The sequence below is a fragment of the Lampetra planeri genome, chromosome 49, assembly GCF_965212315.1.
Source record: "Lampetra planeri chromosome 49, kcLamPlan1.2.h2, whole genome shotgun sequence".
In the NCBI taxonomy this organism is placed as follows: domain Eukaryota; kingdom Metazoa; phylum Chordata; class Hyperoartia; order Petromyzontiformes; family Petromyzontidae; genus Lampetra; species Lampetra planeri.
In genome coordinates this window covers 686,850-710,118 of record NC_136155.1, presented here as the reverse complement: position 1 = coordinate 710,118, position 23,269 = coordinate 686,850, and the positions used below count along the sequence as shown (strand labels likewise).

At 47.8% G+C, this 23,269-nt stretch overlaps 2 protein-coding genes across 2 annotated transcripts; both read left to right on the top strand.

The window, feature by feature from the left end:
* The first annotated feature begins 1,333 nt into the window (after positions 1 to 1,333).
* Positions 1,334 to 10,898, top strand: LOC144734036 (diablo IAP-binding mitochondrial protein-like). Its single transcript, XM_078616074.1, has 6 exons — positions 1,334 to 1,467; positions 3,084 to 3,210; positions 5,264 to 5,395; positions 6,483 to 6,593; positions 7,505 to 7,601; positions 9,345 to 10,898. Exons 1-6 carry the CDS (start codon positions 1,412 to 1,414, stop codon positions 9,599 to 9,601), a joined length of 780 nt encoding a protein of 259 aa, XP_078472200.1. The 5' UTR covers positions 1,334 to 1,411; the 3' UTR covers positions 9,602 to 10,898.
* Positions 10,899 to 13,502: 2,604 nt separating this feature from the next.
* On the top strand, positions 13,503 to 22,026 carry AGA (aspartylglucosaminidase). The gene is made up of 9 exons (XM_078616075.1): positions 13,503 to 13,685; positions 14,914 to 15,067; positions 16,661 to 16,773; positions 17,074 to 17,186; positions 18,550 to 18,655; positions 19,152 to 19,227; positions 19,897 to 20,004; positions 20,849 to 20,982; positions 21,673 to 22,026. The coding sequence occupies exons 1-9, from the start codon at positions 13,547 to 13,549 to the stop codon at positions 21,771 to 21,773; spliced, it is 1,044 nt and encodes a 347-aa protein (XP_078472201.1). The 5' UTR covers positions 13,503 to 13,546; the 3' UTR covers positions 21,774 to 22,026.
* The last annotated feature ends 1,243 nt before the right edge of the window (positions 22,027 to 23,269 follow it).

Here is a 23,269-nt window from a genome sequence, read left to right as displayed (position 1 = left end):
GTTGTTGTTGTTGACGAGCGTGTTGAGTTGTTGATTGTGAGCTGATGCTTGCGCACTGCTGCCACCGCAGCTTCTTTCGCATGGATTCAGAGCGGCAGGTTAAAGGTGTAAGGATCTTTGCGACGACATCTGTCTCCGCTCGGGATAGGCCCTCAACATGTCGCTGGCAAGGACGAACCGAGGGGTCCGATGGATCGGCTCGTTTGGCCCTGAGGAGGACCTTTGTTGCCAGGCTTGTTGTTTCTGCATGGCGACGTTACGGTTGGTTTCCTTAGCGATGTCGTCCCTTACGAACTTCGTCGTTGAACTTCGTTGCCGCAACCGTGTGGGGCCGCGCGAAGGCTGACAGCACCCCGCCGCAACAGCCGCAACAGCGTCACCAGATGTCGCAAGTGTAGTGTAACAGCGCCGGCTGGTGGACATCAGCGGCAGCTGTGGTGGACAGACGGCACACACGCCGGTGAGGGCGTGAGCACGGGGTGTGGGCAGAGCGGAGGAACTGGGGCAAGGGTCACGGAGGACCCCGTCTGGAGGCCCCTGGAACCTGCCGGTGGGTTCGAGAAGGGGGCGTGGTCAGGGGGAGCCAGGCCGCGCTGCCGGGAGCATAAAAGGAGCCGAGAGCGGGGGGCTCAGGGCTGTCGGTGCTAGGAGTAGACTCGTCTCGTCGCCGCTGTCGTCTCGTCGCCGCTAAACGTCTCTGCTAGCCACTGCGCTACGAAGGAGAGGAGTCGGCTATCTCAGTCAGCACCGTCAGTGTTAGACGGCGGGTGTTGTGTACAGGCTGGGCTACTGTGGAGAGTGTGTGGACGAGACCGTGAATGGTGGTGAATAAAGGTGCCTCCTACAAACCTTGTCTCCGAATCATTGACACTACACATTTATTGAACATTGTGGCAGTCTTTTGAAAGGGGGCCCTTTTCTCACAGTTGGGGTGGGGGGGTCAGGTGGGAAAAGATTTTACATTCGAGGCAAGTGGCTTACGGGTGGCAAGGGGCAGTATTGATTCGGGGGGGTTATTTCTGATATCGTGAAAAAGGATTTTTTTAAAGAAGCCATTAAATATCCATGCTGATGCGTTGGGCGAGTGCAATGCTGCCCTATATAGGCAACCACAGATGTTGGAGAGTGCGTGGAGGGGAGTGGAGTGAGATGAGAGGGGAGAGGCAGGAGAGTGCGTGGAGGGGAGTGGAGTGAGATGAGAGGCAGGAGAGTGCGTGGAGGGGAGTGGAGTGAGATGAGAGGGGAGAGGCAGGAGAGTGCGTGGAGGGGACTAGAGATGACGTCATCCTCTTGACGGCTCGTCGGGGCTCGTGACGTCAGCCCTCGAGTTGCACAAAGCGTGACGTCATGTCGTTTGAACCGAGACGCGCGAGTGCGTCACGCTGTGCGCGACTTCGTCACTGTGCTCGGCATGGCCTTCACACGAGGCCGCGAGGTGGCGACCGCTGCTCTGCGACTGCTCCGCTGGTGCGTGTGGGGAGCAGGAGCAGGAGGGGATCACCTCATCACCACCACCACCACCACCTCGCCATCAGCAGCCACCACCTCGTCGTCACACACACGCGCCAGCACCGGTCACGCCTCGCCAGCAATACCACATGCACCACACAGAGGTCATCCTCATCGGCGACAAAGCCTCTCGCACACTGGCAGGGCAAGTGCTGTTCGCGAGATGAAAGCCGGGACGCGGCTGTGTGTGGCCAGCACCACGCCCGACCGCCTTTGTCTCCCCAGTGGCGATGTTTTCATGGCGCTAGGGTACTAATTTTGAGGCTGAGACGACCTAGGGGAGGGCCTAGGATCGGTTGAGATGAGAGCGTCACACTGATGTAGGCCGTGAGCGGGATTCGAACTCGGGTGGCCGGGTTCGCAGTGCAGTTCGCTACCCATGTCGACGTGGTCTCACTCCACTGCTTGACTGCTCACTTAATAAGTTATTCACAAGTCCTCGTGTTGAGCTGTACACACACACTGTCTTATCTCATCGTTACTGTACAGTGAACTTTTTTCGCACCGTACGTAGCCAAGCGTGCTAGTCGGAGGTTAACTTCGTCCCACCCACACGCCGTCAGCGCACGTGGCAACAAGTTGCACCTCGTCAAGTTACACCTCGTTAACTTAAACGTCGTCAACTTAAACCTCAACAAGCATTTAAACTCGTAGTCAGATTTATATAATCAACCACAATACATCATCATCATCCATTACAAACGTTTGCAAACACCTCATCAACGTACAGTCACATAAAAACAAACTCATCTATCAGCTGCATAACATCACGATCAATTAATGCGCATACTTAAACTCGCATCATCAACACATCGTCATCAACACATCGTCACCGCGTCATCATCACCTCGTCATCAACACCGCGTCATCATCACCTCGTCATCAACACCTCGTCATCAACATCACGTCATCATCACCTCGTCATCGTCACCTCATCATCAACACATCATCAACACATCATCAACACCTCATCAACACCTCATCATCAACACATCATCAATACCGCGTCATCATCACATCATCAACACCGCGTCATCATCAACACCTCGTCATCAACACCTCGTCATCAACACCTTACAACGCGGAATCTGCACCTCATCGTATTCACAATCGTCAAGTTGTCGGCCATCAACGACACGCGTGGTTACCTCGTTACTTACACCTCGTTACACACATTGCCGCCTCGACAACGGAACCCTAAACACTGCACACCTCATCAACTACAACACTGATCAACACCAACAACATTGATTAACACCAACAACATTGATCAACACCAATAACACACCGTGCGAATTTAAGGTGTATTGTTGTAACGTTCTTACCCCGTACCCCCACTAGACATCTGTGAGAAAAGAGCATTATAGCTCATCTGATTCCTCCAGTATACATGTTCTGTTTCTGCATGAAGCTGTATGCCATGACAAATATACTGTGCAGACCGTGTTGAAGTGGTCTGGCGCGATGTGGCTGTGGTGCATACGAAGTGAAGTCACGGGCCGGATGTGTGGCACGGGCCGTGTGTTCTCCACCCCTGTCCCAAAGCGTGACCTCTGCTCTGTGCTCAAACGTAGGTCCGTGCTGGTGCCTCCCAAGCGCAGCAGCTTCCACGTCTGGGCACGCCGGCTGCTTGGCCCTCGCCTGCTGGGGACCGCCGGGGCGCTGGCAGGAGCCTCCCTCTGTGCTGTACCAGTCTTCCCTGTATGACCCAACACACAGTCACACACACACACGAGCACCACGGTGTCTAAGCTAAAAACTTTACTTTTATTTATTTTACAAGGGAAGGCCCACTGAGCTATAAAACTTTTTCAGAAGTGACCCGGCCACAATTGGTAGCGCAACGAGAAGTGGCTTATCATGCAGAAGTTTATTGCCGCCAATTACGATTTTAGATGTGGAGGGAAAAGCCGCAGGACCCTGATAAAAATCCACATGACCACGAGGAGAACATGCAAACTCCAAATATATAGGAGTTGGGATTGAACCCACGACCTCCTGTATACCAGGCGAGGTAGTTAACATCTTTCCACCGTGGCACCCAATGAGGTGACGTGTTTGCCAGTGAGTTCACGATGGCTCACAACGTGCATTTTCTTGGTAATTTTTGGTTTCCTTACGCACGCAGTCCATTCCTTCAAATGAAATTGAACAAACACCTCGATACCCTTGTGAAAGTCTTCAAGTTCATTGCAGCAATCCTTGATGACTGATCAGTGACATCGGTCACTCTGAATTTTCCAGGTTCTGAGGACAATGGGATTCATCAGTCACGGCATTCCAATTATTTTTTATTTCATTTAGTGCCATGTATTCATGTAACAATTATTTGAAAAATCAACAGTACAGATAAATTCGATGTCCATGCTAAAAGAGTATCCTGTTCAGGTACAGGATGAAACCATATACTTCCTTTAAAATTTGCATAATAAATGCATTTAGTCCATACTGAAAAATATTGCAATCGAAAATAATCTACACATGATGGACAATATCCCATTCATCAGTTGGAATCAGGAGGCTATTGTAAATACAAATGCATCGTGTATTATTCCAGGAGGTAGTGACTGCTAAAACTAAATATTTAAAAAACGAAGGATTACTCATTTTATGTGATTTAAAAGTGGCATTTTTTATCTGACTTAAGTTGATTAATTTCCCTCCTTAATGAAAACTCAGGTATTGCCTAGTTTGGTAGTAGGGTTGACATGAACTAACTAATACGTCAATTTTATTATGTACCTATGTACACGTTCTGCTTCACAAATCATGCGTGCCACTGCACGTGTGGTGCATGTTCACGCGTGGTGTGTATGTGTGTGTGTCTCCTTGCAGGTAAGGTGATCTGCTGTTAACTTCGTAATTTCCTGACTGTTGTCAGCACGTTCGTACTTTATATGTACCTGTGGGAATTGATCAAGCTTCTATGTAAACATAAACACTGGGGAGACAAAGACAGCCAAGCGTGGTGCTGCCCACACCACCCCCTTGTGCGCCACAAAGGCCTGAATAGGCGCTTGCTAACAGCACTTGGCACAACAGTCTACACGGTTACGCGAGGGATCTTTGTCTTTTAGCATGTGTGTATTCATGTTTGGCATGTAATAATTCACTCTCCTGATTAACGGGATGGTCATTTGTTTGCACGGTCTTGTTTGTATTGTCTGCCTCTTCTACCTTTGTTATGTGTGCCTCATGCTAAATTATGGTTCTTATTTGCAAGAATTAACCCATATGTCATGAGCAAACAAATGTATTGAGCGATTCCATGTCAACTGAATCGGAGTTACCCACCTCAAGATTTTACTTAAATGTTACGTTGAGGCAGTGGCGTGGCCCAGTGGTTGACGTTCACCGCTTTTTGCAGAAATTCACAGTTGGAATCCGACAGGCGGCCCTGGTTAATATTGCAGGTGTATTAACCGGGAGATACTACACGCCTTCTGCGTCACAGTGGATTAAAAGTGTAGGCTTTTGTGTGCCGTTGTCATTGTCAAATTTGTAAATGTTATGGATTGCATATATAGCAACATGGGCCCCTATTGTGAAACTACTAAAAATGTTTTTAATGAAACCAGGACAAATATGTAAGCACAGTAATTCATATTTACTGAGATACCCTCTTCTCGTAGGTCTGGGTCAAACACTTGAAATGCATCTCGTTTCAAAGTGATTTTTTGTCAATGATATTCATAATGACGGCACATACTGTAATTGATTGTTACCTGTGTCATGAATGCGTGGCAACACACAGATCCCCGAGGCAAACTCTCTGAGTCAAGAGACGCTGCTCAAAAGGGCTGCCTCCCTGGCCACGGATGGAGCCACTGCCTTTCTCTCTCAGGCTGCGCTGGCCCTCTTGGATTCCCTCGACAGATACACCAAGGCACGTTGGCGTCGCAGCACTCGCAACACAACCGTTGGGCGGTGGTGATGTGGCCCAGCGGTGGCGCATTGGCCGCTTGTCATAGAGGCGGCGTGCCACGCTGGCGAGATGTTAACTCGCTCGCCTGGTTCACAGGAGGTTTAAGGGTTCAGTTCTGACGCCTGTTGTATATTTGCAGTTTGCATGTTCTTGCCATGGTCACATGGATTTTTCTCCGGGTACTCCCGATTTTCCGTCGACATGAAGATTCAACACGCGTTTAGAGTAATTGGCCGCTGTAAATTTCCACAAGGTAAGCCACTTCGTTGAGCTATCAGTTGTGCCCAGGTCGCTTCTGAAAAGAGCTACTGTATATAGCTTAGTGGGCCTTAACCTGGTAAAATAAAAAATAGTTTAGTAGTTGGTTTACGGTTCAAATCTAGCGCCGCACCGATACTGTGGGTGTAGTAGCCATAGTATACTGCTTCACTCACCGTGGGCGTTAAAGATGCCCTGACGTCATTCACAAGAGTCGGCGTTGGGGTCCAAATTTGCCAAATTTGAAAATGATCCACAAATTATTCAATTGGGACGGTACACAGCAATATTTGTCCCTTACTAGCAGACTCATGCCCCGTGTCACTCTTGCAAAAAGACTGATCCCGGTCTCTCGGGTTCTGACCTTGTTAAACAAGTAAATAGGAAACATTCCAGCTTGTTTCCATTTTTCAAGTGATTAAAAGTCGCATGCATAGCTGGCATGGAGGTGCCATGTATAGTTTCCTGTTAGCATGTCAAATAATGATGGTTGAGCACAAAACCCACAACAACGAGCGGCTGGCAACAGAGAGCACTGACGAAGTGGTAATCAATAAGCGTGAGTGCATTTGCTTTCTTGCATTGAGCCAGGGACATTATAATTTTGGGAAAAGAGACGATGGGAGGGAATTCTAAAGTGGAGCAGTGTGAGGACAGAAGCGCAAAGAGTAGAGTTGTGACCTGCAGTGTGGTGCTTGTACGCAGCATGGATTAGAAGAAACGCATGTACTTGCGTGTGCTTATCTCTGTGTGTGCTTATTTCTGTGTGTGTGTGTGTGCTGGCGAGCAGGCCTTACACACGATGGGATCGCTTTCGCAGCAGTACGTGGACCTGATGGCCCAGCTCAGCTCGAAGGATGAGGAGTCCGTCTGGAACCTTATTGTTGAAGCTCGTGCAGACGTAATGATAATAACAACAATGCAATTCTTAACACGCACAATATTTCACAGGCATAATTACTCTGAGGCGTAGAGCCAGGCTTCGTGTCGCTCGGAAAGCCAGACAAGAGATGTGGGGCCTTTAAGTGTCTCTTAGAAGTGTTTGTAGATTGAATGCTGTTCTGAATGTGCACCAGTGGGGATGATCATGGCCACGTTCCAGATGGCGGAGGCTGCCACAGAGAAGCGACGGATGGCAGTGAAGGTCCTGGTCCTTGGTGTAGAGGAGGAGGTTTTGAGTTGCGCTGCTGTGGAGAGTTCTCCCGTGAGCCGTAGTGCAGGGTGACGAGAGAGATAAAGCGGACGACCAAAACCAGAGGTGTGGTGACACTGGCAGGTGATCCATGGTGGAAGAAGGGACATTTCCCAAAATATCACCTATTTTATATTTTTCATTATAAGGTCACAATGTGATTGACGAATGTGTTGAATCAGAATCTTTATTTAGATGCAGGAGGAGGAATCCGATGAGCTGTGAAGCTGTTTTTCACAGATGTCCAGGAGGGGTGGGTTAGCAAGTTAAACAGCAAACATAAACACATGATAGGAGTGCAAAATATAGAAGAAGGTAAGGAAGTCACTCAATCTAAATACAGACAAGTCTGATTTATCAAGCTTGGGAAAGGCAGCAAAAACAAGACAGTCCCAGACCACAGCAAGATAACGCCACACAGCAGTGATCCCTCAATACAATGGCACATTCACATTAAACTATCGATACACAGTTAAGGATCAAAGTTACATCACATTGGCAAATGTGACCTTATCCAGCAGTAATCTTCTGCTTCTGGATATTTTTTCGAAGGAACATTTCACGACGTTAATTCACGATGCACCACTGCCGTCGTGAAATCATCTGTTGTGATGCCGCAGGTCATCCGGCGGCAGGAAGAGTGTCAGAAGATGGAGGAGACGTGGACTGCGGCGCTGTACCTCTCGAAAGGGGCGGCCGAAGCTGCCTTCAAAGCAGGTGCCCTCTGCTGCCACCCGCCCTCCGCACACTCCCCCAACAACAACAACAACCGCCACTAAGTGGCGGTGACGTCACCCCGGCACTTGTGCCAGGCTATGTGGACGTTAAGGCCACGTGAAGCAGGAGGTCACGGCACAAACCCTGCAGGCGCCATGGGTTCACTGACTGAGTACTACTAAATTTTGTGGAAACAAATTCAACACTCTCCCCCACCACCTGCAGAGAAAAGAGAGGCTGTGGTGACTCAGATCCTGCATACGTCTCAAAAATTCCCCTGATAGACAATTTTATGCCGGTGGCCACATTATTATGGTTTTCTTGTCTTCTTACCAAAGGGCCCTCTAGCCATCTGAGTCGACTTTCAGCTTATCTAAGATGGGTACCAAGCACCATTCTTGCCCTCCTCCTCGTCTTTCCATATCTGGCCCAATGCAGAATCAGAATGTCTTTATGAATGGAGAAATTCAATAGGCTATGAAGCTCTTTTTCACAGATGTCCAATACGGGTGGTTCAGAAAGTTACAAAAACAAACAATACAGACAACGATCGGAGTGCAAAGTTTCGGAAAAGAAAACAAATCACAAAAAATAAATATGTAAACAAGATCAAGTATATTGCATAAAACTTTATTTGAAGCTTTCGTGACTGCAGGAATTACTCTTTGGTTCTTTTGGTAAAGTCACGTAGAAAGAAAATAAATTAAATAATAGAATTAGACGTTTCGATTGCAACACAAGCAATCGTCGTCAGGTAGAAAACAAACCTAGTGAACTTAGAAATACAATGCAATACAACACAGAGAGTCGGCTAACAACAGTCAGCACCTTACCTGGTTGATTACGTTCTTCCAAAGATTGTTAAATCTGAGAGAGAGACAAAACAGACACGAAGACACACAGACAGACACACAAGCAGAGAGAGACTGTGTGTGTCTCTCTCTGTGTGTCTCTGTGTTGTCTCTCTCTGCTTGTGTGTCTGTCCGTGTGTTTCCGTGTCTGTGTTTTGTCTCTCTCTCAAATTTAGCAATCTTTGGAAGAACGTAATCAACCAGGTAAGGTGCTGACTTACGTTAGCCGACTCTCTCTGTTGTATTGCATTATATTTCTAAGTTCACTAGGTTTGTTTTCTACCTGATGACGATTGTTTGTGTTGAAATCGAAACGTCGTATTCTATATTGCATACGTACACCAATTCCCCAGCTTAAGCAAGTCAGCAAAACAACATCAAAGACAGTCGTAAAAAATTGCACGTTAAAATGTTACTATCGATACATGGCAAAGGATGAAAGTTACAAATCACACTTGCAAATGATTGTTGTATCCAGCACTAACCTTCTGCTTCAGGATGCATTTTGAAGGAAGATTTATAACTTTATAGGAGTAAACAATGTTGTTCCTAAACGTTTGGTACTGTAAAGGCAAAAGCTTTATGCCCTTTTCATTTTCTTGCTCTCGGGATAGTTAAAAGGCAATTATATGGACGTCTTAGGCTTTTTGGGTTTGACAATGGGGTTAATGGATTGCCAAGTATCGCGCAGATTTGCCAATCCAGTCTTATGATCCCCGGAGATCCATCTCGCCATACTAATTTGTTGCACGACATCAACTGCGGCTTGTTTTGTATTTACTCTTTTAATATTCGAGCACATACTTGGCACTGATGACAACCCTACGAGACCCTAGTGCCGGTGGGAAAACCTCATGAACTCTACAATTGCTCGTGTGTTCTTCTCTGCCAGGTGTGGAAACGGCGGCAAAAGTAGCACTCACTCACCTGCAGCTGCTGCAGGAGCAGTTGGAGGAGGCTCATGCCCTGGCCAGGGCGGCTGAGACGAAGGTGGCCAAGGTGCAAGTGGGGGAGATCCAGCGCACGGCATTGCTGGCAAAGCAGAGAGAGGCTGGCAGCAAGGGTTCCTCCTCCCCGCAAGCCAAATCCTCTCAGCTCACGTACCTGCAGGAAGAGGAACTCCCCGAGCAGTACCTTCGTGAAGATTGAGCCAGAGGTAGCCCGGTGGCTGAGGGAGGCTAATGTTATGCACGTCAATATGTGTAGAGTCAGAGGTTAATATAGATTCTTTTTTTTCACAATTTAGGCGAATTATATGCAAATGACGAGGGGAGCGGTGGGGCAAGTGATCAGCGTGCTGCGCTGTGAACCCGAATAGCTTGAGTTTGTTTGCCGGCGATTGCTAACAGCCGTGGCGAGCGGTATCTGAACCAGGCCCCGGCCTCCCCTTCACCAACCCACACTGATAAGCTTGGTGAAGGATGGTCAAATAGGTGTGGGGAGGCCTCCATCCAGCAGTGGATTGACAAAGGGCTCCAAGTTGCATGCAAGCGACGGTCTAATGGAGGTAACGCTGCTGTATGAACGAGACAGGATAAATTAGAATTGTTACACACAAGACCATAAAATTTGATAAAATAATTGGAATTTGCTGTTCTTTGCACCCCTGTATAGTGACAATGAGTGAAATGGCTATTGGGGTGAGATGTTTACATGCCAAGCTGATGCCGTGTCGGAGCACTGATCTCAGCACTGCTGAGGTCTTGAGTTCAAGCTCAGGAGACGTAACCCCGTGATTAACCATGATGCTCAAATTTAGCGAGTTGAGTTTCAACCAATGACTGCACGTTAAAAAAACCCAAACTGTAAAATGTTAAATCTTGACTTAAAGCTTTTGTGGCTGCAGGAATTCATATTCTTGGGTCTTTCGGTAAAGCCACATAGATAGATAAAAAATAATAAAAAATAACTATCATGACGTTTCGATCGCAACACAAACAATCAGGTGAGAAATATCCCGCGATATGTTTCACCTGATGACGATTGCATGTGTTGCGATTGAAACGTGGTGATATTGTTATTTTTATCTGTAACATGTAATTATCTCAATTGTGGCATATTCACCTGTGCACTCAAACAGGACATTGCAGTGGTGTGAATTTGTTTTTGGGCTTTACACAAAAATGTTGCTGCCCCAGTTAAAGCACCTGCTACGTGCCAAGCCACCCCAGAGGGACACACCCTTGTAATGTGAGACACGAAGTCCAAATGATCATCATGTTCCAAAAGTTTAACATTGCAGTTTGATAGTGTTTGTAAAGGAGTGATTTGATGTTGCTTTACGCTTAGCACCCGCTCCCCTCTCAGGTTTTGATACGCCGTTATTGTTTGACAAGTTACGAATGAAAATGTTACGAAATAATAATTAAAATGCCCGCAACTGTCGATTAGGGTTTTTTTGTTTATTCTGTTGGAGAAAAAAAAACAATAAACGACGTTTTTCAGAGTTTTCTGTTAATATTTAGAACGTTCTGCTTTGCTGCGCTTATTTAAACTGAGTTGTCAATTTGTGAAAGACTCTTGGTCTCATTCGGCTCTTAACTACCTATGAGTGAATAATTAAAAGACATTGGTTTGATTGGCATGCAACGGACACTGCAGGGCACGTAAAGTATGTTCCGTCGTGTGCATAAAGAAAGCAATTGAAGTGACTTCAAGAGTAATTCTGTGGGTCATCCTATTGCAAGGTGGTACACTGGGACTTGCTACATGACATGATGCTGAAAACACAGTTGCAAACCAAAAGGGGAGAAAACTAAATGCACCGAGAGAGAAGACTGAACAAGGACCCACATCAAGACAAACTTGTAGGTTTTCAAGAAAAGCACAGCCCACAAATACGTGGTTCTTACCTTGCAGGCTACCTGAGCTGTCCAAAGCTGTCATAACGAGTTATATTACCCAGCGAATGCGAACATATAACTTTAAAGTGACTTTTGCATACCATAAGAGTGCTCTAGTAGAATCACTGCATTGGTATTAAAAGATAGGATGGTAATGCTGCAGTGATGTAACCAGAGCCTGCTTTCAGGAACGTGTGTGGCTGAAAGTCCCTTTCAAAGTGTGTTTTCTTCCCACTCGTGCTGAACAGCTTGGGGCCACAGCCTCGGTATTTGTCTGCGAACTCTTGAGTCAATGAAATCTCATGGAAAAGTCCCAGCTGCTGAGACGAATGTTATAGTCTACAAGGCTCGGTAAACCACAGGTGGACAATGAATGTGAACTGTTGTCAAATAGCGTTATCACGGTGTTACGCATTCACTTTTGCGCTTAATGATTTACACGTTGCTTACGTTTTTTGGATTAAAGAAAAATCTGAATATGCATTGCCACCATGATCTCAAGATGTAAGTAATAGATTCATCTTCAACATTCCACTTGATTTCTTCTGAAAATCTGGCTGTGCCTGATGATGCTCGTTGTAATTGCTGATGAAAGGTCATACTCAGATTGTAAATGTGGATTTCTTGCAACACACCGGTGTGCTGTACTAGTCATGAATTGGCGTATTTGCATGACAAACCTTACTGATTGGCAGTGTCGGGTGCTGGTGGGTTTAACGACACATTTACGCGATCTAACCTAAAAAAAACCCTGTATTATGGATGATATTGGTCGCGAAAGCCTACGTGTTAAACTGATTTCTTCTCTTTGCAGAAACTGTATCAATGTTATGACAGGTGGATGACAGCTCCCACTCACAACGATCAACTTCGTTTTGACGGAGCCATCCAACTCTACCGTGTTGTCAGCCAGAATGTGCGCCGCTCGCGGATAAACCCGTGGTGCCCAAACCGTGACTCAGTCCACGTGCGGCTCCCAGTCGGTTCAAAGTGCAACTCGATAGAGGGGCAAATCAGTTGTAACTTTGTGGTATTTTATCCGAAATAGGAGAAAACTGCTAAAGTGGACGCGGCCCCGGGACATGAGCATTTCCACGGCGCTCCCACCGATTTTTTTTTTAATCCAAAAAATCTCGTCCCACCAGCGCAAGTGAACCGGCCGAGTGACCACCGCACCGTGTAACTTGCGGTTATCTGCGGCTTGTGAATATTTCACTTTTGTGGCTCGCAGCGTCATAAGGTTTGGCCACCCCCGATCTCTGCTTTAGCCAGGACATGTGCCCACCTCCCCTGAGGTTGACAGGTTTAGCCTGAGCACCGCAACCACAGAAAAGCAATGTCACGGGTTTAAATGTCATTCATGTGCAGCGCACTTCAATGCCAGCCAGCATTTAGAGAGCGTGTAGACCACAGAGCTGTGGTCTTAAGTGAAAGTAATGTGGCCTGCTGTAGGATAGAGAAGTGTCTCGTTCATCTGCCTCTGGTGATCAGGTAAATGTCTGCTCCGTTGAAAAAGAGTTATAAAAATAATAAACGTAGAGTTTACATTCTGCCCCTAACACTGTGTAACATTTCCTCCACGCTTAAAAAGCCATACTTCTCATTTTTCTGATCACTCAAACCTTCAGTCGCATTCCCTTGTTACAGCACCTGAAACCAAAAAAATTAAGTTGCGTCGCCTATGACATTGTGATCACGTGGGTGTCGGTGTCGCCCAGGGGGCAATGCCCCTGCTGATGTCCAAATAAACAATCAAAATGTTTGCAACAAGCAAGTGCTGCAATTGTTGAGATCTGTTGGATGTTGTACAAATGTAATTGGAAGTCATTGCTTTTGCATGTTGTCTATTCACGTTGTACTTGTAGACAAATATCAGTAATCTCCGACTTTGCATCGGCAGCCTCCCAACACGTCCAGAGGTTAATCTGCTTACAAACGAGACCGGTTCATCACGAGTCAATCTCCACCACGAGCCTCACCACTAGTCAACATCACTAGCCATGTCCACCACGAGTCACCCTCACTCCACCACAGTCAGCCTCACTCAACCACCACTAGTCAATCTCACTCCACCACAGTCAACCTCACTCCACCCCTCGTAGTCAACCTCACTCCACCACTAGTACTCAACCTCACTCCACCCCTCGTAGTCAACCTCCAAACTACGCGAGACAGCCCCGCCCCTCGACCCCCCCACGCCTCCCGCTCCCCTCGTGACCCGCAGCTCGTGTGTCGTGTGGGGACCATTCTCATGGAGCTCTTCCGTCCGTCTTTGTCTCCCCTGCTGCTGCTGCTGCTGCTGGCGAGTGGCTGCGTGGTTCTGTGTTCCCCGCCGCCGCCGCTCCCCCTCGTCGTGAACACGTGGCCGTTCCGACAGACGGCGCGGCGAGGTGAGGAGGACACGGACAGGCAGAGAGCACCCCCGGTGTCGCCTCAACAAGCGTTGTCAGTAGCGTTGCCTGTGAAGGCCGGTACGGCGCACGGAGGCGTTGTTGTGGCCAGCACCATGCCCCCGGCCGCCTTTGTCTCCCCAGTCGCACGTTCACACCCTCGCACCGAGGACTCGTTTGAGGCTGAGTCGACCTAGGGGAGTCCCCGGGACCGGCTTAGATGATCGACACTGGCGTTAGTGGTCGTGAGTGGAACTCGTGTGAGGCCGGGGTTTGTGTTTTAATTTGCAGCGGTGGTGGGCGCGAAACGTCGGGCCCACCGCTCCTCGCAGCCGAGGCCGGTGAAGCCGAGGGCCCCAGGCAGGAGAAGTCGCCCTCTGCCCCGCAGGGGAACCAGGCGAGCAGGGGGGGCCGGTTACCGCGGTTGTGGCGATAGGCCGTGAAAGTGCATTGCGCTTTTACAATGTGTCACGCACGGGGGGTGTTGGTACGTACATCTATGTTGCCGTGTTAGCTCTGCTGCGTTAGTGTGGAGTGTTGGTACGTACATCTATGTTGCCGTGTTAGCTCTGCACCTCTGCTGCATTAGCGTGGAATGTTGGTACCTCTGTGTGTCGGCACGTGTGTATGTACGTTTAACTTCTTTCGCACAGTACGTAACAGCCGTGTGTGTTAGTGGAGTGTTAGTACAGAGTGCTAGTACCTATGTGTGTGTCAGCGTGTGGTGTGTCAGTGCCCCCCCGTGTGTTAGTGGAGTGTTAGTACTGTAACCATGTGTGTTAGTGTAGCGTGTTCGTACTCTGCGTGTTAGTCTAAAGCGGTGTTCTTCACTCATTCTCAGAGAGGGTGCAACTTCCCCCAGTACGACATCACCAGTGTTGTGGGGGCCGCCACACATTTGAAACCATTGGGAGATTGACAGCAGCACGATGTTGATGATGATGGGTGGTGCAGCGATTAGCGCGCTACGCTACGAGCCCGGCGACCCGAGTTCGATTCCCGCTCACGGCCAACATCGGTGACGATTATCTGAACTGATTGTGGACCTCCCCTAGGTCGACTGCCTCAAACGAGTGCCTGATGTGATCTGTAAACATCGCCACTGGGGAGACAAAGGCGGCCGGCGTGGAGTTGACCACCCACCTCCTCGAATGCCATGCCGGCCTTCATAGGTGCTCGCCAACAGTCTGTTAAGGCTACACGGGGGATCTCTGTGTGTGTGTGGCAGCGTGGAGTGAGCTGAAGGCAGGTGGATCTGCAGTGGACGCCGTGGAGGCCGGCTGCCTCCAGTGCCAGCTGGACCGCTGCGACGGCTCCGTGGGATACGGGGGCAGCCCTGACGAGCGGGGGGAGACCACCCTGGACGCTATGATCATGAACGGGTGAGATAGATAGGCAGAGAGGTGCCACGATGACGAGATGGTAACTATATTCTTAGGTTTTTTCGGTAAAGTCACATAGGTGAAAAAATGTTAATTAATAAAAGTGATTTTTATTTTTTATTTTACTTTTATTAATTATAATTTTTTTACCTACGTGACTTTACCGAAAAAACCTAAGAATATGAATCCTTGCAGTCACGAAAGCTTCAAATCTAGAGATGGTAACTACCTCGACTGGTATACAGGAGTTCGTGGGTTCCATCCCAACCCTTGATGCCTGCTGTATATTTGGAGCTTGCGTGTCTCTCTTCCCGTGGTCACGTGGATTTTTCTCCGTGTTTTTCCCACCACATTTGGAATCAACATCACACGTTTAGAGTATTTGACTGCTATAAATGTCCAATGATAAGCCACTTCGTTCAGCTATTATTTGTGGCCAGGTTGCTTCTGAAAAAGAGCTATACAGCTCAGTGGGCCTTACCTGGTAAAATTAAATATAGTTTAGTTTTTTAATAGATAGGCAGGAGGTCGTTCAGTAGGGATAGGTAACCCATTTCTTCAGGCACACCCGAATTGAGCCAGCGCGGGTCCCTCCTGGTACGGGTGGCTTTCCACTGCATATTTGCCTACCCAAGCCGGAACCAAACCGTGAAACTTTGGTCCCCACAAGGCATCTGAATTTGGCCACGGGCGGCACAATGGCTCCACCACATCATCTACGTGCATCTTGTTCTTGCCCGTGACATCAGTCAGGAAGGACTCTGTGAGGACACGGCCTCACCATGCCATCCACACGTGTCAGTCACAACCGGGTTCAGTGCGTGTGACGTCCACGGCACCGCTCGGCTTCTGCAGTTGAAACAACCTGGCGCACCCCCCCCCCCCCCCAGTCGCACCGAGATGGTTCAGTACAGCCCCAGTAGCTCGGTTGTGCAGTGGTAAAGAGGGAGATAGGAAATTACTTTTTAAAATTATTATGTTTGCCTGTATGTTGAACTTATTTCGTACTGTACGTAGCCAGCCATGCTAATCGGAGGTGCGGAGGAAGAACAACGCGGCTTGTTTATCCAGGAGAGGCTCATTCAGTCTCATGACGCTTTTTCAGGACGGTCCTGCCAAGCCTTTGCAGTCGGGGGTAATGATTGCAATTGAGTGAATCGCAGGTAATTGTTCAAATTTGGTTCATTTGGACCATGACACCGGCTAACGGTGCCTACTTTTGTGATTAACGCCACAGGATCTGTAACGTCCACTGTATTTTTACAGTTTATACACCCGCAGTATTAACCATAGTGGCTGGTCGGATTCGAACTGTGAGCCTCTGCAACAAGCGGATTATAAGATGCTCTGGGAAGTTAAGACGTTCCCCAAAACTCGTGCCCAGTGTCAAAAACCTCTTAAATCCCTTGTGATTATTGTTGTTGTTGTGAAGTCATTGATGACTGGAAGGAGAACCAACAACTAAACTGCAATCGATGGACGTCTGAATCCCAGATTCGAATCTAGGATCTCACCAATGCTGGCTGAGTGTCTCTCTGACAAGGTATTAACCCCGAGCCAGGAGACGACCTCGAACTCTGTTGTGTTTTGCAGCGATACCTTCGATGTGGGTGCCGTTGCCGACCTGCGTCGAGTGAAGGATGCCATCGGCGTAGCCAGGGCCGTCATGGAGCACAGCGAGCACACCCTGCTGGTGGGGGAATCCGGTAATCATTTTTTTCTTGCGAAACTTGAACTTAATTCTGCCAATTTTGTGAGGCTCAACCAGGACACATGGTAAGCTGGCAGCACCCTCCACCCATCAGCCATGCACGTTATTTACATAGCCATGCCCACGCAGTCACTCGCCCAGCTATCGTTTGTGGCCAAGTCGCTTCTGAAAAATAAGTTCATTTAAATGCAGTTTAATGGCATTGCCAACTACTAGATGTAATGTGATGATTTAAATTGTACAGAGGTGATTGTGGCTCATGTGACTAAGGCATTGTGTTTGTTGTCTTTATCAGCATCGAAGTTTGCTTTGGAAATGGGCTTTCCTGAAGAAGACCTCAGCACAAACTCATCCAGGGAACTCTACGAGAAGTGGAGGCGAAACTCATGCCAGCCAAACTATCGCAAGGTGCATTTTACTTTCATCATTGTAATGTAATCAAGGCTAATGCAACCATTACATACACGCATTGCTCTTACGTTGTGGAGGCTAGAGGTGTGGGCTCGATGGAATCTGATCTGGTTATGAATCAATCCAAACCACGATGTCACGGATCCGATCCGGATTGCTTATGTCGTCATCAATTGGATTTCATTGCAGAATGATGTATTGCTGGATTTTCAGGTTTTGAAGCTCCGGAAAGTATGACGCACCACAATTCACCAATAAGATTGTACAGACCTGGTCACACACACACAACCCTTCTATATAGTACAAGACCCACCACGATCTCTTGGTTTAAAATAAAGTTGTAAGAAGAGCACCTTGTAATCCATAGAATATAGCAATAATGTATAACACAATACCGTGTTCTAAAATAAATGTAAAAACACTTTTTTTCATGTAACGCTAATGTAACATTTATGAAGCAAGACTATTTACTCTTGGGATGCTTTGCAATTCCCCTTTGTGAAATGTTTCATATGATGCCTGTGGAAGGAATCCGCAGTGCGTGGAGACAACCTATCACACCTACAAGGGCAATAGCAGCCCCCCCCCCACTGCTCCCCCTCCCTCCACCGTGGCACGCTCCGTGCTCCCAGGTGGCCTGCATCGGCCTCAAAAACCCGACGAGAGCGCTGACGGTCACTCATGCGGTGTCGGGACACGGCCACACTGTGGGAATTGTGGCTGTCCTACTCGCGACTGGCTCCCAGTGGTGATTGCCCAGATTACAGATGCACAGTATGGGGGGAGGGGGATTGTGTGGCCTGCCCGCACACAATATTGCATGCACATGCCCCATGACCTCAGGCAGTGCGTGAACTAATGCTCATGCGGATGGATGAATGAATGAATCGCCGCCAAGCCAGTGTGCGGTCAGGCCTCTACTCCCTCGAGACGCAGCCTTCTGTTTATAGTCACACCGCTGAATATGATTTGCTGCACTTGCCCTCTGCTGCCCACAGTGTGTTATAGACTACCGCACAGCTTGTTGTGGGCAGCAGAGGGGATTGCAGCAAAATCCACTGTTGGATCGTACTTCTGTGCCTCCCACATTTCTGCTCTGCTGCCCCCCACAGTCTGGAACTCCCTTTCCCCAGCTGTCTGTGCTGTTGAGTGCCTGCCATCTGTTCAAGTCCAGGCTCAAGAACTTGCTTTGGTCCTCTGCCTATGACCGACTGCCTCTTTCTCTGTAACAACTGTGCCCACTGCTTTTGTGCCCACGGTCTGTGCCCATGGTCTCATTTAGACGCTATCCAAATCCCCATTGCATTGTACTGACTTTGATTTCGATTATTGCATTTTATAGACCGTGTTTCAATTGCAGAATGTAACACCGGACCCAGACAAGTCTTGTGGCCCCTACAAACCAATTGCCTCTTCTACGCAGACCTGGTCAAGTCCCATCGGCATTGACAATCACGACACGATTGGTAAGACAATGTTTGAATGGCAATGTGTGATGCAGACACCGCTGTGTCCTGTTGCGATATTTCAATAGGCACTGTTAATTCCTGAGGACAATCCTGTGATGGTGGGAGGGCTCAAACGTTCCCTCCTCTGTTTTCCGAATTACAATCTGAGCCACAATACCCGGCGATGGAATAAACTGATGTTCGTCCTGTAGTTAAGAGTACGTCCAGAGCTGGCACAATTAGTCGGTTGAGTGTTGAGTCGGGAGAAAATTATAATCGTGTGGTCGCGTGGATTTTTCTCCGGGTCTTCCGGTTTTTCCCTCCACAATTAGAAACATGCGTTTAGAGTATTTGGCTGCTATAAATTTCCACTTGATGAAACACTTTGTTGCGCAATCAATTGTGGCCAGGTCGCTTTTAAATAAAAAAAAAAACTGTTTTTCAATATATTTCGATTTAAAGCTTTCGTGACTGCAGGGATTCATCTTTTTCAATATACTTTTCATTTTCGAAGGCATCGTGGTGATCGACTCGCAGGGCCGAGTATCTGCGGGGACCTCCACCAACGGGGCAACTCACAAGATCCCTGGGTGAGTTTAGATGCAGTTGCTCTCTCCTCAATTGATGATTATAATAAAAACGGAGCGATTTCCTGCTATGACAATTGAGGCAGTGCTCATCTCCCGTTTACAAGCCCCGAGGTGGAAATTCCTCATTCCTATGGCAGGTGTGAATTTACACAAAGGAAAAACACCTCACCTCGTTACTTTCAAAGGGAAATGACGACTCGGAGGCGTGAGGAAACACAGACGAGTGGCAAAGGTGGCCGGGCGGTGAACTTTTGAGGAATTCCCCCCCGCCCACCAAGCTGTACGGCCAATTGATGAGCATTTACTTGCGAGAGGATACCAGAGCACCGAGATAAAACCGACATGCAAGAAGGGACTGCTCTGTCGCATACAGATCGAACGGATGTAGCCCACATTTTTGCTGCACCACCTTCTCCAGGCATGCCAGGGTATGTGTGGCACCTCGATGCGCTTGATTAGGGAGTTTCACAACATTTGTGCGAGCCACCAACCCTCGCCTCCACACTGCTGGATTACAGGCGTGGTACTTATTTTATAAGGATTTTGAACTCGCGACATTACGATTGTGAATTACTGTAGCACAAAAATGTTCATAATAATACCAATTTACAGCCCTTTGTGTCTGCGCGGGTTATTTCTTTGTTTGGTTTGCGTGCTCTCGTGTTCCAGCCGCGTTGGAGATTCTCCTATACCTGGGGCCGGCGCCTACGCAGCAGGGAGTGTGGGAGGGGCATCGGCCACGGGCGACGGTGACGTCATGATGAGGTTCCTGCCAAGGTGCGTCTGCGGCTACTGTCGCCAGACAAGGCTTGATTTTTGCAACTCGCCCCAAAATGTGGGACGTCTGGCAAAAAAACACTACCAAGCTGCGGCGTGTACAACATTCTCTGGCACGTGTCGTGACGGGTACTGCAAGATCCGACCGTGTCTGTCCAGTGCTCACCGAGCTGCACTAGCTTCCGGTTTCCGAAGGAATACGGAATAAAGTCACGCTCATTACTCACAAAGTGCTGGCCACAAACGAACCACAATACCTCGCTGATCTCTCCCTCCCCCTCCCCCCCGCCGGGAGTCTATAAAACAAGTACTACTTTGTGGATAAGTTAACAGTAGTTGTCATATGGATAGACTCTCCCCTGGAATGAGGAATTTCCACCACTGACTCAAGGCTGTAAATATGAGATGCGCACTGCCTCTGCTCATTAGAGCAGGAAATCAACGTTTATCATTGCCTATTAAAATAACATTTTTACAACAACCCGATCAACTGTGCCTGGGAAAGCCTTAACCCAGAGGCATTTCTGGGAAATACTCAGCAATTGTTATTACGTCACAAACAAAAGCCACCCTGAATCCTAAGAAGTTGTTCAGAGGGTCCGCACTGAGGATGTGTGGCCAACACCAAGAACGTTGCCATGCTTTTGGCAATGGGAAGAACCCAGAGAGCTTGAAGGGAACCCCACGCAGAACAGGGGAAGGGCACACAAACTCCACACGGAAAGGCACCCGGGTCAGGAATCGAACCCCCAGGTACCTTGCTGTGAGGCACAATTATTTCCATTGCGTGACTCTGACACCCATAACTGGAGTACCTCGAGACGATGACCAATTGGTGTCTCAGTTATCAGGCAGTGGAGAGCATGAGGAGGGGCATGGATCCCACGCTTGCTTGCGAAGACGCCATCCGGAGGATCAAGAAGTTTTTCCCGAGCTTCTTTGGAGCCATTATCTGTGCCAACATCACTGGAGGCTTTGGTAAGTGTTGTGTGCCGTTTGTTGTTGTGCTGTCCGTGTTTATGGGGTGTGGTGGCGCTAGTTATTGTGCCGAGCTACGAATCCGGCTACCTGGATTCAATCCCTGGCCACGGCTAGCATCGGTGGCGAGTCTTATCAGAACTGGTCCAGGACCTCTCCCATATACATTCAGCCTCATGCAAGGGATGCCCAGAGCCGCCTTTAGCGGAGGCTCTTCCGCCAGCAGTGGAGTAAGCAGAAGGCGCAAGCGGTTCAGCATACATTGTATTTAGAGTGGTCTAGCGCCGTTATTGTTAAAGACATTGTGCTCACTGCAGAGACCGTAGCGACACGACCGCACTCTATGATAGCTGGCGCCAATCCGTGCCACACGCCCTCCCGCATGGCTTGTGGGAGCCTCAGTACCAATAAAGTTATTTCATTTTTTCTTTGGGTTCCGTTTCGATAACATACGCGTACATCATTGGAATGGAAAAGGGTTAATATATAGAGGACCGCAGAGCTTGGAGGGGAATTTGGCACCAGCTCAACACGTGGCTGCTGCCTGCCTGCCCACTTATCTGTGGTTCCTCCTCGCGCCACTGAGTCGTTCACTCCCTTCGAGAGTAAGCAACCGTTTAGTATGTTACAAGTTGAAATTATGACACAATGTCCTGTGCTTTAATTCACTGTTCTCTGTCCTGCTTGCAGGGGCAGCATGCAACCAGGCTCCCGGTCTTGACCAGTTCCACTACACGGTCTTCAACTCTGCCATGGGCCAGGCTACAGACTATACCGCCAATTGTTTATAAACCTAGATGATGGAGCGTTTTACACGCTTTTAAAAGGCTTCGCAGAGGTGGTTGGGGGAACCGGGAGACTGATACCATGCTAGACCCGTGACACACTTGAGATCTTGGGTGGAACCTGGGTTCAGGCCACGAGTGGTTGTGAGGGTACGTGTGATGGAGGAAGACCAGGTTATGCGGGTTTTACATTCTGGAGGATTATGAGTTTATGGTCTCGGCCTGGTGTGCATTGACCACACACAAAATAAAAAAAAAACACATTGGGTGTTTCACTTAATTTGGCTGATTCCAACTTTTAGAATTAAATATATCAGTTTTATTATTGTGCGATGAACAAACAATTGTTACGATCTTTCCAGCTCATAAAATATGTGTGCACCTAGTGGAGTAGTTCTCAGCCTCCTGGTATGGCAGCGCCCCAATCAAGACCACTGGTCCCCGTGCCACCCTTCTGATTGCCCAAAAGACATCAAAGGTTACCAACAATGCGGTGTTAGAGATTATTTCATGTCGTGTGCTTTGTTGCGCAAAGTGGCGCTTGCATTCCTCGTACACATGCCATGTTCCCTGCACAGTGTCCATGTCACAGCCTATCACCTTAAACCCCCCCCCCCACCCTCTTTAAACTTCCATGGGGCGTCACCGATAGGTTGAGAACCGCTGCTCTAGTTTAAAGATGTCTGTTGAAGGAGCTTCAGAAGTTGTTCTGTGATCTCATCCTCTGGGCTATTCTTTCACGATGTGGTGCAATGCAATTTACGGTTCGAAATGGAAATGTTTGTCACATGATATGACACTGATAGCACAATTGTAATTGGTTAAAAAAAAAAACCTTTTAGATTTTACAAAATGTTGACAATTAGTTTTTCATCCATAAATCGAGTTTAATTCTATCTTATGAATTAATTTTTCAAGGCAATGATTAACGAAGAGCCTGAATCATTTGTGTCCATAGTTTGAGGTTTTCTTTGAATTCTCAGGGATCTTTACATTCCAGAATCATTGATTAGTCTACGACACAAGTCATCTTTAGCAGCAGGATCATGATTTCCAAAACAATTTTTTTTAATTATTCAAAGATGTACATACATATAAGGATGTACATAAATATATATAAAGCAGGCAACCACAACATTTCCAATATAGACTGCTATGGGAAACGGCAATTGATCAAATACCTCGTAGCGTACACTTACTCATTTAGTTTAACTCGTAGGCTTTAACACCGACTCGCTTACATTTTTAATACTGTTGAGATAAAAGTATTCTAGCTAGGTGGTGCGTTGTGGGACCAAATCGAGTTTAAACCATTAAGGAATGACCATTGCATTAACATAGCAATGTCATCGTCAGATTTGTCTGGAGTCGAGGAGGGGAATGATAACATAACAATTTGCAATCAACACGGATGTTGGGAAATTGCATCTTGGTTGACACTGCAGGTCATTTGTTTCTTAAAGGTTAACTGTCGTTTAAATTAGATTTAACATGCAATTAAT